This window comes from Biomphalaria glabrata, chromosome 9 (assembly GCF_947242115.1).
Source record: "Biomphalaria glabrata chromosome 9, xgBioGlab47.1, whole genome shotgun sequence".
NCBI lineage: Eukaryota > Metazoa > Mollusca > Gastropoda > Planorbidae > Biomphalaria > Biomphalaria glabrata.
The window spans coordinates 10,471,563-10,488,861 of record NC_074719.1 but is presented as its reverse complement, the minus strand read 5'-3'; the positions used below and the strand labels follow the sequence as shown (position 1 = coordinate 10,488,861).

General features: G+C 37.2%; 1 protein-coding gene across 1 annotated transcript; it reads right to left on the bottom strand.

The window, feature by feature from the left end:
- Positions 1-212: 212 nt before the first annotated feature.
- Positions 213-16,073, bottom strand: LOC106051127 (DBH-like monooxygenase protein 1). The gene is made up of 7 exons (XM_013206260.2): positions 15,937-16,073; positions 14,186-14,369; positions 9,725-9,854; positions 8,431-8,532; positions 6,232-6,408; positions 1,487-1,647; positions 213-468 (listed from the first exon to the last, which is right to left on the bottom strand). The coding sequence occupies exons 1-7, from the start codon at positions 15,960-15,962 to the stop codon at positions 322-324; spliced, it is 927 nt and encodes a 308-aa protein (XP_013061714.2). The 5' UTR covers positions 15,963-16,073; the 3' UTR covers positions 213-321.
- Positions 16,074-17,299: the final 1,226 nt, after the last annotated feature.

The following is a 17,299-nucleotide window of genomic DNA, read 5'->3' as shown; positions in this document are numbered from 1 at the left end:
TAGATGTACACGATTTAGGATCAGTCTCAACATTCCTGACCTAAGGGACATAAATGATTAATACAGGAGCTCAATTTAAGCCTCAGTAGTATACCTTGAGTTCCATTGTGATGTCTTCATTGGGCTTACAGTTAATTTACGAGGATGCCTTTATACACTCACGTAAACAAATCGTATTTATATTCCCACCAGAAAAATGTAAAGGTCATCTGCCCTAGAGACTGGAAGGTCTGAAAGGGAAACTTTACTTTTTACTTTTACTTTACACCTGGAAAAAAAACGGAAAAAAAAAATGGAGGCGGGACGATTTCGTAATTCCCTTCACGTACCTGGAGGAAGTTCCAGAAACAGCTGCCCAACAGGTAAGGTAAATAGCTCTTGGACACCTGGCCTAGCCGGACGGTAGTAAATACGCATGCCACTCGAGTCTTGGTGCCCATGCTCCAAGTTGGGATTGTGGTAGTGAATCTGTGGATCAGAGGTAGTGGCTATCGTAGTGATGTATAGTGTGTATTTTCTCGCCAGACCACTCAACACACAACAAACACTTTCGCTTGGTTGTCTTGTCATGACCGACTACACGTAGTCTCGACTAGCCTTACACTGACCAGTTTGTTCGAATCAGTCAGACACACAATCTATTTACTTCTTGGGACAGGAAAAGCCTTAGATGAAAATGTTACTTTTTTTCTCGAGTTGGTTATCCTAATGCTTTTAGATCTATTTATACTAATTTATAGAAGTATCTCTCTCTAAATATATATATATATATATATATATAACTGTATCATAGATCTGGACTAGGCCGTCACTAAGCCTAACAGCTACTGTAAGAATGAAGCGATACGATTGGTTAAATGTAGTTTCTTTTTCAGAATTGTTGAGGAAAGTGACATATGAACTAGCTTAGAAAACAATATCAAGGAATACCGTTTTTATTTGAGATGTCAAGAATTTACTGACTAATTTATTAAATATAAATGTTTCTAAGCATTTAAATACAAAATGGTAAAATGTTTACTATTACAACTTTTCACGCAGAATTTAAATATGTCAATAACTCAAATTTGAAAAACCATCGGAGTTTCCATTTAATGAGGCTCACCAGAGGTGACTGTCGGAGTTTAGGAATCACAGAGATTGGGTCACAGACTAGGAAATCAATCACTCGACCACTTAACGAGGTTGTGGCCGAGCCCTGCATGAGGTTTGCCAAATGCTTAGGGTATCTCGGTCTAAGTAAGTTAGTCTAGCATTATAATATATATATCGGTCTTGTTATTTCTGTAACATTGAGGTAAACTTTAACAGAAGAAGAGGGTCACAACTATATTGATTTCAGATTTGAATAAAGCATTTTTAATTTTGTGAAGAAAAAATTGCACAATAAAATTGTATTACTAATTGAATAATTATTTTTCAAAATGCTATTTAATTACAACTAACAGTAACTAATACAAATAGTAAAGTAAAGTGCGTCTCTAACCTCCAATCTAAATCTTTTGTATCCACTCTTTCCTATTGAATAAGCTAAATTATCACCATAGCATTGACCTGACATTCCAATCATCCAACCACTGATCTCAGTTGAGCAAGCCTTCATACTCATATCACAGGGCTTTGGGCTCTCAAGTATAAAGTTTTCATCTGTAGACAAAAAGCAAATGATCGATACATCCAAAATGTGGGAAGCGTGGTCGAGAGGCTTGAACTTGGCTTGGCTAGAAGAGGGCTCGAGGTTCGACACCCGACTCGGGCAGAGTTGTGTTTACTGAGCGCCTAAAGACAGCACGGAAAACCAACTCCTAGATACCCCCTCCCCCCCCCCCCCCACTGGTCCACAAATGAGATTGGACCAAAAGCGTTCTGAGCATGCTATAAGCATGAAAGTAGCGCTATATAAAAGCTAGAATTGTTATTAAGTGTAACGCAAGTCAGTGATCCAATGTTAGACATAATGTGTATCTTTATTTATGTCCATGTCTATGTAATTAGACATTATAGATTAGATCAGTATTTCACAGACTTTTTCTTTACCGGAACACTTTGCTGATTTTTTCAGTGAGATTAATTCACGTGGTGGTTTATTAGTTGAATTATTCCAGTTGTTCGTAGAAAACTTGTTCTGACCTCGCGGAACTTTAGTGTTCCGCGAAGCACAGTTTTGGAAACACTGGATTAGATCAATGATCAAAGTCAATGCATTTCGCTAACTGTTATAAAGCAACTTTATCATCAGAAACCCCATTGGATTTCAACTTAAAGAAAACTCTATATGGAAAGCATAATCTACTTTATAAATACACCGAAGGCTTTTGTCCTGCGGTCACTCCATCTTTGACAAAAAAAGCCTTTAAAAAAAACATGGAGAGTGGTAATCACCAGTAAAATGTTCCTGGCTGATTTTCATATGTTGGAAAGTAAGAGAATTGATTCTAGACCAGGGATGGGCAACCTTTTTGTATCGAGGCATTAAACGAAGATTTTGAACAGGGGGCCGCATATATATATGTATGTATATAAATGTGAAAAATACGCTAGCTAACTGTGTATAATGTCTTTTAATTCATATTAATACAGTACTTTAGTATTACACATCCAGGAATAACAACAAGAGTTAGCAATTTCTGAAACCAATTTTACGATTTAAAAAAAATGCTATACACTCGTGCGTAATGTTTTGGAACTGCGGAAATATCATGCTAGTTGTTATCATAGTGACTGCTGATAGTTACCGTCGACCTGTGATTACACTTGTTTAATTTCAACACAAAAATGCTTGTTTACATATGTGTGTGTGCCTAAATAATGTGAAAGTTTAGAAGCATTTTTTTTAAAGTGTGGAAGTACAGCTACTGGCACCCATCAAAGTCCCGCAGAAGTATATTGACTGAAACTTCTCTTTCAGCTCATAATTTTATTGGAGCTATGTCCTCTGGAGCTAAATCAGCTTCTGCCCTAAATGGTGAGCTGGTGGTATTGAAAACTGGTTCTAGGTTCTTGACGTCTTAAAATTCCCTTTATGAATTCCACATTTAAGGAATCTAATTCTAAGACTTGTACTTTTAACCACTTCATTGAAATAGTTTCACTTTTCAGCGAAGGAAAATGACAACACCTGTTTTAACTTCCTTGCCTGGAGAAATGGGAAAGCCATGTTTGACGATTTAGCATGTACTTGCATTTCATATGCAAGCAACCCATTGTATTATATACTGTGAAAAACATTAACTGCCTTCCACTCTTCATTAGAAATAGTATTAACAATACCACAGTCAATGTCCTTCAAGGAACATACACATTTCTTCCTTGAGATTCTTTATTCTTGTCAGTACCTTCCCACTCTAAGCCAGAGGATACGTTGGAGTATTTTGTTTATAAATTTTGTATTAAGTACTTTTCAGAACTGCCTGTAGTTAGGATCCCTAGTTCTGATTAGTTTTATTACTTTTGTTATTGACCGCACTGTAAGTATATTTTTTTATGCAGCTCTATGGAAACTTTCTTGTTTAGAGTTTATGGTTGGGGTACTCTCTATTTAACACAGTTCTTCATAGCATTGGATAAATACTGGCCTGAGATTGTGTCTTAGACTGAGTGTATTAAGGATAGCCAATGAGAAAAAAATTCGTTTCTTGAAAATTTTTATAATGAGACAGTTTCAATACTTCAAAACTTTATATAGATTTTTATAATTATTTTTAATCGATTTCAATTTTTATATTATATTTCTGTTGGTTTCCGCGGGCCGCATAAAACACTCAGGCGGGCCGCATTTGACCGTAATTTGCCCACCCCTGCTCTAGACGGGACCTTCTGTTGATGTGTATCAAAGCTTGGCCTCTTTATCTTCATAAGAAGTTGCTAAGATTGTTCCAAGAGACTTGAAATGACACTACAGACAACATTGCAATCATACCCCAGACAGAAGATTAAAGAAAAATTTTTACGTGGCAATGACGGCAATGAACCGACCTTCAAACTTTTATCAGATAGGAATGACGCATAGTTTGCTAATGGCTTTAAAAAAAGATTATGTGCACCTGTAATTAAAATGATAACTCAGTTGGGCATGGTATGAAATCAAAGAGAATTGTTCGTAGCAATGTGCCTGTGTTCTCTTGGATCATATTAGATATACATTAACTTTGCTATATTTCCAACAGCTATACATCTGCAATTCATTTCTCTTAAAAGGCGTGCGTCGTTTAATAGTACGCGTTAGCGGAATTTTCAGAATGATTCATTGATATCAAGGTCATTTAAGCTTAACATAATCGTTACAGAATTTTTCTCTTCAGACTACTGTATAACTTTGATCCTCCCGCTCCGCTCGGCGCTATAAGCGGCAAGCTGTCTCCATAAACATCTGTCACTGGCACTGTCTAAAGCTTCTTCCCACCTGGTGTCCATGGGCTCCCGAAGGGGGGTGCAAGGTGGTGCACATGCACCGCATTGGATTCTGAGTAACCAAATTCTAGCCAATTTTACAAACCATCAATTAATTGAAATTTAAATAGAAACTGAACAAGTCGTGCTCCCACTGGTGACTGATGTAGAGTTGTACAGACAAGTTATGCTGTAGTAGACTAGCCTAGTCTTATCAGGAATTGATGGCCAACCGGACCATGTACGAGCACCCCTGTGAATTCTGAGTATCCAAATTTTAGCCAATTTGTTACACCTTCAAATCAATTCTTTTCTTCTAAGTAGCAACTTCCATTGAAGTACAGTTGTAAGGAAACGCTACTGTTGTAATAAACTAGAATAGTTTAATCTGTAGTTTATGCCCGACCAGGTGCGCTTTATTATAGGCTTGCAATTCCTTGCTTTATAAAGAATGTCATTGTCCGGAGAGGGGTCTTTGAATGTTCTATCCATCTTGTATCCTGTTCTTCTTTCGATAGCAAATTTTTTCCTTGTTTGTCTTTTATTGGGGCTCCATGTCAACGCTTTGCTCTAGTGTAGCTCGGACGACATGATAGGGAGTCTTCGTGTTATTTCTGCAAGCATACTTTCAGATCTGCTTCGCATTGCCTTCGCTAAAGGCATCTTCGCTATGCTGCGATCCTGTGTTGCATTATTCTGGTCTCGTCTACGTTTGGCATCTTTCCTTTCATCGATCAATTTCCACAGTAGCTTGTAGGAACCGCGCCTCCTTCCGATGAATTCTACTGGGCAATCAATTGTGGTATCTCTAAAGTTGACATACTCTTCTTGAAGGGTCAGTATATATGCAAGAGACTCCAAGTGGTTCTTTTGCGTCAATTGACTTACTTTGGTAGGAGCTTACATTAGCCACTGACAAGCTAGTGGGCATTTACTTGGATGGTAGTGATTTTGATTTGGTTTGCTCGGAGTCGATCTGTAATAATGCTCTCGCTGACTGGTTTCCAAGCTATTAGCGCCGACGCTGTTATTTTAGACATAATGATGCCTACATCACCAATGTGTTCCGTATCGAATCCTTAATATATTATGATGGTCTTGCCATCATTGATGTCCACTTGATGTCCACCGCATCACACAGATTCCAAGGATGTCAAGCTGGTAGGTGTCACACTCGTTGGGCCAATATAGGCCTACTGCATTGGCTCCATATACCATTCTTAACATTGAAGGGCTAGCCATGTATAGAGCATTGCACGTGTGTTGGACTTGATTCTACACAGTCATCGGAGGTTGGCCCCCCTCACCGCATGTAAAATTATGTTTAAATTTTGCCGTTTTTTATAGCAATTGAGGTTTTACAAAGTGGAGTCGCTAGCTGGGGGCGATATAAGTATTATAAGCTAACCTAAAGGAAAAAGGAAATATACAAATAAATGACGCACAATGAAGTACCACTGTTACCAAACCAATATGTTAAATAGACTGATTTTACACTACTATGTATACCAGAAAAAAAATTATTATAAACTTGTAAAAATGTTTAGCTTTATTAAAGTTTTCTATATTTTGTAAACCAGACACACTTAAATAGCTAGCTATTTATATTTATTAGCAATGTGAGTTTCAGTAAATCGTAAAAAATGGACATTACAGTGTATATAAATTATTAAATGAATAATATGGATTATTAGATTTTGTAAATATTCATCGATTTCGTACACAGGATAGTATATTGTGAGTGTATTTGCACAGCTAGAAGTGCGTAGTCATTTGATGTGCTGCACTCCTTTAACTTCGGGCTTAGAGAGTTACATTGTGTGAGTTGGGCTCTGTACTTACCCTTTTCACACCCGTACATATCCATGTGATGGACGATATTGGGGGTATCGATGATAGCTTCATACGCTACCATGTGATAATCTTGGTCGTCAGGCAAGTCAAAAGTCAAACACAGGTCATTGGTAACAGTTGGTGGAATAATTAAGTTAGGCATGACCAAGTCTAGGGTTTTGATATCTGAAAAAAAAAGAAAAAAAATATTTTGTTTAAATTATAGATTTTTTTTTTTATATTTTTTTTTTACCAAATCTAAAAAAAAAACAAATTTCATGTAAAAGGTAAAATTTTCCCATGGTAATTCTTAGGGAGTGAAATAAAAAAAAAGTTACTTTCCTACTTCAAAGTAAAAGTAAAGTTCTTCTTTCAGACCATGCGGTCTTTAGGGCAGATATTGTAAAGGTTTTCTGCTTCTTTGGCCAACGCTTAACGAGCAGCGTGTTATGTGGCCAGCACAATGACCAACCGCTTTCATTTCCCCCAACTAAAACCAGGTACCCATTAGGGTTGGTTGGACTCGGAATGCCCTAAAAATTCCGAAATTAAAAATGGCAGTCTTCACCAAGATTCGAACCCAAAAGAGAAGGTAATTACGTCCTACGCGTTTCATGTGTCAATCTAGTCACGCATCTTAATCAGTGACTCAATTTCTTACTAAGTCGTTGGTTTCCCTGGCTGATTCATATAAACCCTTCATGCTATTATGGCACTAGGGAAGAAGATATGCATGTATGTATTATGTATAAGCAATGTAATGCAATACTTCGAAGATACAGTTCTGAAACATATTTATTACATTTTTTATTTAGAATTTCTCTTATTCTTAATAATAATAATAAAATAATAATAATAATAAAAATAATAATAATTATGAATTCTTCTGAGAATTCAACAAAATCTATAAATAAAGAAAATATGGGAACCTAAGCTTGGAGAGTAAGCGTTTATGGAAGTTATCTAAAATAACAATATACCCTATTGTTATATCAACATAGGAGATAATAACAACTAACCTCACTGATACCTTCAAGGCCTTCAACATTCCTAAGAAGACTCTCGTTGCCTGTCAGTGTCTGTGACTGGTGTCTGTGATTGGTGTTTGTAATTGGTGTCTGTAATTGGTGTTTGTAATTGGTGTCTGTGATTGGTGTCTGTGACTGGTGTCTGTGATTGGTGTCTATGATTGGTGTCTGTGACTGGTGTTTGTAATTGGTGTCTGTGACTGGTGTCTGTGATTGGTGTCTGTGACTGGTGTCTGTGACTGGTGTCTGTGACTGGTGTTTGTAATTGGTGTCTGTGACTGGTGTCTGTGACTGGTGTCTGTGATTGGTGTCTGTATTTGGTGTCTGTGATTGGTGTCTGTGATTGGTGTCTGTAATTGGTGTCTGTGATTGGTGTCTGTGATTGGTGTTTGTGACTGGTGTCTGTGACTGGTGTTTGTAATTGGTGTCTGTAATTGGTGTCTGTGATTGGTGTCTGTGATGGGTGTCTGTAATTGGTGTCTGTGATAGATGTCTGTAATTGGTGTCTGTGATTGGTGTCTGTGACTAGTGTCTGTGACTAATGTTTGTAATTGGTGTCTGTAATTGGTGTCTTTGATTGGTGTCTATGATTGGTGTCTGTAATTGGTGTCTGTGATTGGTGTCTGTGATTGGTGTCTCTGATTGGTGTCTGTGATAAGTATCTGTGATTGGTGTCTGTGATTGGTGTCTCTGATTGGTGTCTGTGATTACTATCTGTGATTGCTATTCGTAATTTTTGTTTGTGTAGGTGTCTGTGATTGGTGTCTGTGATTGGTGCCTGTGATCGGTGTCTGTGATTGGTGTCTGTGATTGGTATTTGTGATTGGTGTCTCTGAGTGGTGTCTCTGAGTGGTGTCTCTGAGTGGTGTCTCTGAGTGGTGTCTTGTATCTGTATTTAATTTTTTAAAACTCTTTCTACAAAATGTTGTCCTCGACTAGTTGACCAGGTGAGGTTTCCATGTTGCTCATCTTCTTACTAGCAGTAGTTAGTCTTTAAGGAAGTACTATTTTGGTGCCCTTTAAACAAATTTTTTTTTTGTATATCGCTATTATGTAAAGCTAAAAGAGAAGCTATCAGTTATATGGCGTTCTTGTCTGCATTAAAAATATAAGCTGAACGGCAAGGGAGGATATAAGTAATCGTTTCATACATGTTTAGTTTTTAAAAATGTATACTGACCAGGGCTTTTAATAACATCACACGTATCAAATGTGTCCACTTTACAGGACACAAAGGTATTCTTGCCATGACACATGACATCGTGTAGAGGTTCACAAATACCTGAAAGAAAACATTTAGCAAACTTTAACAGCACTAGTCAGACAACAATATGCTTTTGATTTTGTGCTATGCTTCCATTTTTTTACGTTTCGACTTTAAAAGGCTAAAGGACCGATTGAAAATGTTTTTTTTTTTTTTTGCCATTTCCAGTTGTAAACAAAAGCAACAGCTACTGTAAATCTCTCAAGAAGACAGATATTGTGTTTTTAGAATTAAGTATGTTTTGTGCTACTTTTTATGGGTGAGGGTGCTATTTTCTTCATATGAGAAGAATATTCAGAATAGTACAATCAACAAACTAAAAATAGGTTTTGATTGGTTTGAATTTTTATTGCAAAACATCTAAGAATTTTACATTAAGATTTAAAAAGACAGCGTTAGTTCGAAACTGTGTATAAAAACGTACAGGAAATAGCCTGGGTTATGTTTCTATCGTGATTCATTAGTACGGCTGACTCTCAGGGGCCCCCTACAAGTTTGCAACCTTTAGTCACATTCTTTTATTTTTTGTTACTTTAATTTCATTGTAGTTTACTTATAGAATTTCCTTTGCCTGTCTATTCATTAAGGTTATTGTCAAATAATCGTTCACTCAATTCTACTAAACAAATTAAATTAATTAAATGAGATTCAAGTATATCGAATACTGCATAATGTATAACGCGCTAATTCTTCTTTCTTTAATGCACAAAAGTCAAATACACAACCACCACTTCACTACGCAAACCCTTGATAGCTCCTCGTGGCTTGAAGCCGTGAATGTCGGTGTTGAAAGAGAGATTGGCCATCAACTAAGAACAACAGAAAAAGTTGAGAACCAAAGTGGGGAACCATTGTAACATAATAAACCTCCCCATGCCTTGTGTGTGCAGCCGGCTTTTCAAGGCGAAGGTAGGACTCCATAGCCATCTTTAAGTTCATGGGAAGTAAGAGTGTGCTCATCTTCGACCATGAAGAAAGGAAGAGGAGCTATATATAGATATTGTTATGACCCTGAATTGCACACTGTCATTAGGCGTAAAATTGTGCACCATGGGACACAAGGAGAACAGAAGAGAAAGAAAAACGAGGACTCTTTAGCTGCTCATAGTTTGGCTCTAGTTTGTTGTTGATGATTAAACGTGCAGCCTTTTTATAAACCTTTCGTTAAGGTTATTTGGATACGTTAAAACAGTAAATATACAATACTCACCTGGATGTGTTATATTAACTGTACGAGACGGTTCTTGACCTACTGACCAAACACATGACGGGTCACCGAGTTCCTCGCCGTTAGTTCTCCCATCACCATCAGAGTCTGCAGTACACAAAGCTTTCGTCCACTGAAGATACAGACAAGTTTTATCAACACAAGCATTTAAAAAAAACGGTTCAATGTTGTTTTAACTAGCTCTGGTTATTATAGGTCAGGGCAGAGGCGGCCCTAGCATTGCGGGGCCCTAGGCGAATGTTAAATGCGGTGCCCTGAGCCGTATGGTGAGACTATATGTCACTATATATGTACATATATCGTACCATGTCATGCTAACGGGATCGTCCGCCTCTAACACTGGAGGCCTTTTTAGATACAAAACATACTACCCTACATAAGTACTGAACTATTGACCTTTTAACTACATAAACTCGAAATGTTCTCCACCTTAACTGCCATCCCACGTCGTCCTGCGGGAGGTTAGGAAGTGGATTATCTTCAACTCTTAAAGGGAAACTCCGATGGTTTTGACAATTTTTGATATATATGTTTTGATTTACAGATAATGAATATATTATTCTTTTGTTTTTATTTGCAATAATAACTTAGTAATTGATGTTTTTTCTGACGTAATTCTCCTGCGCATCCAAAACGGTCAGACTTTCACCGGGTTTCTATGTGACGACACACATGCCTATTAATTTAATCTATTGACTTACTGTATAACGGAAAACCATACAGTAACGTTTACATTCTCGTAAAAGAAATATATCTCTTCGTCTATGCAGTTAGATCTAGATCTTATAAGCAAAGAAAAAAATGCGTGTTAAAGGAGATTTACATGCATGACTAACCACGGCAGTGTGTATCTTCTCGCCTGACTACTCAACACACAACAAACACTATCGCTTGGTTGTCTTGTCATGACTGACTACACGTAGTCTAGACTAGCCTTACACTGACCAGTCAGATCTATTTACTTCTTGGGACAGGGAGGGGCTTAGATAAAAATGTTAATTTTTTTCTCGAGTTGGTTGTCCTAATGCTTTAAAATCTATCTATCTATATATAACTGTACCATAGCGCTTGACTAGGCAGTCACTAAGCCTAACAGCCTAACAGCTACTGTAAGAATGAAGCGATACGATTGGTCAACTCTAGTTTCCCTTTCAGTATAATATTATTTATTTTATCGAAACATTTTTTAAAATAGTTCTGAATAGTTCAACGAGGATTAGGCACCGATTCTATCTATTGGACACCCTCCCACATTACACTCGTCGTCACTGTTGTCAGTCCATCAGAAGCTCTCTAATGACGCCATCGTCGGATGTTTCTATGTAGCTTTCAAATCGCTTTCGACGCAAGACGAATTGGCGTCTTCACCACGTGCTTTGTCTGTGACGTAAAGTTTGTTGTTTCAAGTGATTTAGTTAAAAGCGATTATCTTCTCAAACTTAGAAGTAATCCACAAGTAATGCTAATCTGGCAAGCTTTGCAGTACCACTAGAAGGTGCACAAAAAGGCAAACCATTTACAGATGGTGAGTATGTCAAAGATTGCTTCCAACGTGCATCTCAAGAACTGTTTCGTGATTTCAAAAACAAACCAGAAATCGTCATAAAAACAATCAAAGCTTTGCCACAATCTACGAAAACACTGCAGGATAGAATATTTAAAATGTCTTCAAATGTAACATATTTACAGTTGTAAGATATTGAACTTTCTTTTGTCCTGTCATTTGCTAATCTTGCGAGATAAAGTTGATAAAGACCGGGCAAAAGTTGCCCATTATGTTAGATATATGTCTTCCCAAGGTCCAAAAGAAAAACTTCAAGGATTGCAAACGCTCTCGCAACAAAACTAGAGGGAAAGATAAAGTACATGCCGTGTAAAATTACATTGGAAAATATTAGATCGATTTAAATAAAATCATTTCAATAACAATTGAAGGAGCCAGAAATATGACAGGAAAAAAATAAAAGGGCAACAACGATTTTTCGAAGCAAAATAAATGAAATTCTTACGTTTCACTGAATAATACACACTTTGTGCCAAAACGATTCAGACCGAAATAGATGTGGTAATTAAATTTGTAATTAAGATTGTAAACAGCATCTTGTCAAAAGCACTTTACCATCACCAGTTTAAAGAATTGTTAAACGAAATGGAGACTCAGTATTCCGAGCTCCTTCTTCCCAATAAAGTGCAATGGCTTTCCAAAGTGTTTACTATTACAACCTGATTACAACTTGTTATGCAGAATTTAAATATGTCAATAACTCAAATTTAAAAAACCATCGGAGTTTCCCTTTAAGGAACACCAGAAACATTTAATACATTTTACAAACATTTTTACGTGATTTACAGAAATCTCGTGCTGCTGAATTTTACCAAAAATGCTTCCAGTGGCAGCAACTATCGTTTGTCAATAGTCCTCCAGTAGCTAACAACTTACTAGGAAAAGAAAATACTGTCATTAGTCTTTGGTATAAAAACAAAGTGTACGATAGGAGCTACAGTGGTCCATTTGTTTTTGTGTCTTTTGCAGATCCGCGTTGCTTTTTACACTGAAACACGACCATCCGATGTATATGCACACTAACCTATTGGGAAAAAATGAACTTTCTGGATACTGATTGGCCGAATAACTATGCGAGCAAGGCCAGAGTACAAAACGAGTAATTCTTCTCACACACCCTCGTCCCTTTTTGTCTATGTCGGACTAAAGTAACAGTATGTTTACTGTATACGTACCAATTCTTTTTATACTGTAATTCGACATAACAGTACTGTATGACTCTTTATTTACGAAATAAACGATTTTGATTGGTTGCTTTCTAATACGTGTTTTTTTTTAATCCCAATATGAACTGTTAAACAGTGAGAGCTGTTTAGAAAATACAGGCCATAAGATGCTGTCTTTATCGAAACAACGGTATTTCCAAACCAAAAATATCATGTTAAGAGCTTACATGGTAACTGGTATCTTATAGATGCCAGGATATATTAAACAACAATTCCTAGTTTATGAGAAATGGTCAGGTTTTCGAAGCTGCCGGTAACAAGGGAATTTCTTTTCGCGGAGCCCCCCTAAGGTTGCGCCACTTGCCACCCCATATGGCCGCTACTGGGTCGTGGGTATATTCTAGGCCTTTTCGTGGCTCTTTCGTGGAAACGACCGTTAGAGATGACGGATTGGCTAAACGGGAAAAAAAACACTGTCTCCAGACTAGGCTCCAGTTGGCTTCCACAGCACGGTCTAGCAAACAAGCATTGCACGTGGAGATGATAAAAGAGGCTCCGCTAACCCGTCCTATTCGCCATGCCGTTCTCTCCTGGGGTTATGCGGGTGGTGATGGCCCTCTCACGGTTATTGGCGGTACATTATAGGGTAAGGTAGGAACCACTCGTGATCTCGGCTTTACCTGGGAAGGAGAAACCCTGATGTGGCTTAAGGAGTCGTGCCTCATTCTAGCGGATGTCATTAAAATATCATTAAGCTGATAGGGGACCTCGAGACAGCGGGATGGACGAAAAGCTTTCTCTCATTTCCGCCTCTGGGTAAGATCCTTCCTGCCGGTCAAGGCTCATACTATGGGTAAAACACTCATTGAGGTAAATGTTGGTATAAACTTACTATAAAATAATTCTAACTGGCAAGCATCTAAAAAAAAAAAAAAGTTCCTGTAGTGGCTCTGACACTAAGCACGGCGAAACTGCTAGAACTGACACATGAAGATGTGAAGGACGATCTCTGGCGACTATACGACCAGAAGTTTAGGGTACAAAAACCATATATATAACCATATACATAGCATATATTTAACCATATATAATATAACCATATATATAAGCATATACATCACCATATATTCAACCACATATAATATAACCATATATATAACCAAAAATAGTAAGTCCGAAGATTAATGAGGAACGCAGTATTTCCCCTGGATGCGCAGCCCCACTGTGACCTATATATTTTGCCACAAACAGGGCAAGCATAACCATTGTCGCGGGTGGTTGATTTAGATTTTCTTTTCGCCGTCTGCGTCTGTCCTCGGCAGCGGATTTTCTTTTGGTCACAAATGTGTATCTCGCGGTCTTTGTGAGTGACCTGCAGCTGTCTCGTTCTGAGGCCGCATACAACCAGGTGCTCTCTTCTATGTCAGCTGAGGCAAGTTGGCGCCTAAGCTGGTCTGTTCCGACAAACTCTCGCCCGAAGGCGTTCAAAAGCGCTACTGGCCCTGGCCAGACGGTTATCAACTTTCCTTAAAAGTGAGGCGTCATTTGACACTATACTACCTAGATATGTGAAGTGGTCTACCACGTTAATTAAGGGGCTGTCCGTTTATGGTGATCCATGGGGCTTAGTATGTTTTATTGGGCGACTTCTGGAACGTGACTTCTGTTTTACCGAGGTTTATATATATATATATAAATTAAAGTTTAATATACCTTGTGTCCAGCTTTGGCGAAATCTTGCCCGAAGACGTTTCTATTTCCCCCACCTAGTCTATGTTCGTGACCAACACCTGGCCATTTATAAACGGCTACACACGGGTGTTGGACGTTGTCACTGTTGGGTAGTTTGTCCTTGTAAGCGAAAAAAGCCAGACAGACGGGCAGATACAGATACAAACTGGAAAAAAACATAATTGAAAGATCCAACTAATGTAATTTAAATACTGTACTTTTTATTAATATTAGTTAAACAGATGTATATAATATTTTAAAGCTTATCTTTCACTCTTTTATATAACTCTGGGTAAATCGATAAATTAATATTAACATAAATTGTTGATTAGTTGCATTAATCATTATATTATATTATGTTCTGTAGATGAAGGGTTGTAGCCATCTAAGGTAAATCACCCGCATTCTGAAATACGCCTGTATTCGTAATTACTGTTATCCTAATTTTTTTTTATTGGTTCTTGTGTTTTCAAGTAAAAGAATAATTGTGCAAAATTTAAGCTGGAATGGGTGTCGGATAAATAGACTCTCTACCAGACAGACAGACAGAGTGAGTTAATTCAAACTTTGTAAAAAAAAAAAATTCAAAATTCGTGTTTTATTTATTAACATAAAAGTGAAGCCAAATATTTCATAGTGTTGAACTGGAAAACGTAGACAACGCAGACATCAGTAGAAGACAGCTCGAGCGTTTGAATATGCCGAGGGGAAACAAAAAGAGACGCAGAGAGAGAGAGTACAGTTTTCTTGTTGTATTTCTTGTTTGTAAGAACAAACGGCTATGATATTTTGAAACAACGAAAAAAACAAAAACACTTATTTTAGGAAGAGTTTTGATTACATGAACAATACAATTAATGACTTCTGTGCATATAAGAGATATTTATACAAGATGCTTATTCATAAATAGCAAAGTTTTAAGTCTATCCTGTGCACAGACTGGCGGATGCCAGGTTATTACGGAATAAGCCAGTTTTTCGGGATTCTACTTTTTATTCAACAGTGAGGGCGTTTTATTACAAATGTAAGATAAGTCTTTAGGTGTGGTAGCTGAGTGGCAATGCACTTGGCTTCCGAACCCGATGTTCCTGGTTCGAATCCTGTTTTTTTTTAAATTTCGGGATCTTTGGGCGACCCTGAGTCCACCCAGCTCAAATGGCTACCTGACATTAGTTGGAGGTAGGTCGTTGTGCTGGCCATATGACACCTTCATTGACCGTGGGCCACAGAAACAGATGACCTTTACATCATCTGCCCATTGATCACAAAGTCTGAAAGGGAAACTTTACCTTTACTTTTAAGATAAGTCTAATGTGTTGCCTTCATTCCAAAGTCATCTTAATTGTTTTCATATTTCAAATATTTTTTATAAAATTGTTGTATGACTTTATCTTAGTAAATCTACGGAACACAAATAATACAAATAAAAATGAAATAAGCTAACTTCAAGAAATAACAGAAAATAACTTTTTATGCAAATTAACCAGATAGTAAAAGAATCTAATTTACATATGTTTCCTATATCTATGCCAATCTAGAATCGCTACTTCTACCATCAAATATACGAATATATGTTATATATGTAAATAATACATATCCCATACTATAACATGGATATAATGTAGCGGTATACAAAACTGATTGAAACTAAAATTCAAATAGTTATTTAAATATAATGTTCATTATTATGAAAAGAGTAGTGTCCTATGCAAAACAAATGTATAGTTCCTTACACTGAAACTTGAAGTAACCAATACATGGCAGTTTTTTAAATATGCACTACACGAATCCAGTTAATAATTATTTCTTGAAGCTACCGTTGGAAATAGAATTGATCAGCACATATGTGTGATACATGCCGGACTCTTATTACTTCCATAATGAAAAACAGTTGCGAATTTCCTTATTATATGTGGGCCTACCTATTGTCCTAATGGATGCTCAGCGACAATGCCTTTTATATTCGGGAAACAATGGCTGAAAGTTGGCTTCGTTGAGGCGTCATCTTTTATCAATAAATAATATTGCTATAATTACTGCTTTTGTATGTCGCGTTGTTTTTAGCGTTTTTTTATAACTTCTATGTAAATAAAACTAAAGAACCTCACTAGCAGAGTGGTTAGCACGTCTGCTCTAGGAGGCGTGAGAGACGAGTTCGAATTCAGGTCGTTCCATTATTTTTTAAATGGTACTTAAAAATTAGACATTTAGCGCGCGTCAAAACAGTCGAACATCTAAAGAGCGTTTAGCCCTCGTTCTCTTGGCCGACTTATTCTGACCAGAAATAGTCTCGCTTAACATGGAGATAATATTACGACAAATAAGCGTAATAAAGATGTACTTACACAACTTGTATCTCGATGGTCACTCACACTGCAGTATCGGCCACTGCCCCCAGGGAGTTTATTTTTACTAAACTTAACCTTTCTTTTTATCTAAGATGAATAATGAGCGTGAATGAACAATGAAAGAGAGAGAGAGAGAGAGAGAGAGAGAGAGAGAGAGAGAGAGAGAGAGAGAGAGAGAGAGAGAAAGAGAGAATGAATGAATAAAAGAATGAAAGAAAGAAAACAATTGCAATTAATGTTGCCATTGTATGTATGTACTATTATCTTCAAATACAAAAACAAAATTTAATACAATACTCTGTAAGACACAAAGATAAAGGCATATTCCTCGTCCCATATGCTAGGACAAATTTGTACAAATACTCCTTCTTCCCTAGTGCTATTAGAGCATGGAATGGGTTGCCTGAGCTAGCCAGGAAAACCAGTGACTTGGCAGAATTTAAGTCATTGGTTAATATGCATGACTAAATGCATGACGCGTAGGACGTAATCATCTTCTTTTTTGAAGTATCGTCGGTATTATATAAGATAAGATATGTGATAGGTTGCCTTGCAGGGTTAATCCCCTCGGTAAGAAGGTTAATATCAGTGTTGTGTGTAACCTGTTTTATGTGAGAGTGTGTTATTAAAGAGTCAGATGTGCCCAGCGTCAACTGTCACTGTTGTTTATTGAGTTCAGTGTTGTTTAGCTGATTATTAAGCTCATAAGTATATTATTATTTAAACTAACATTTTATGTATATTTCTT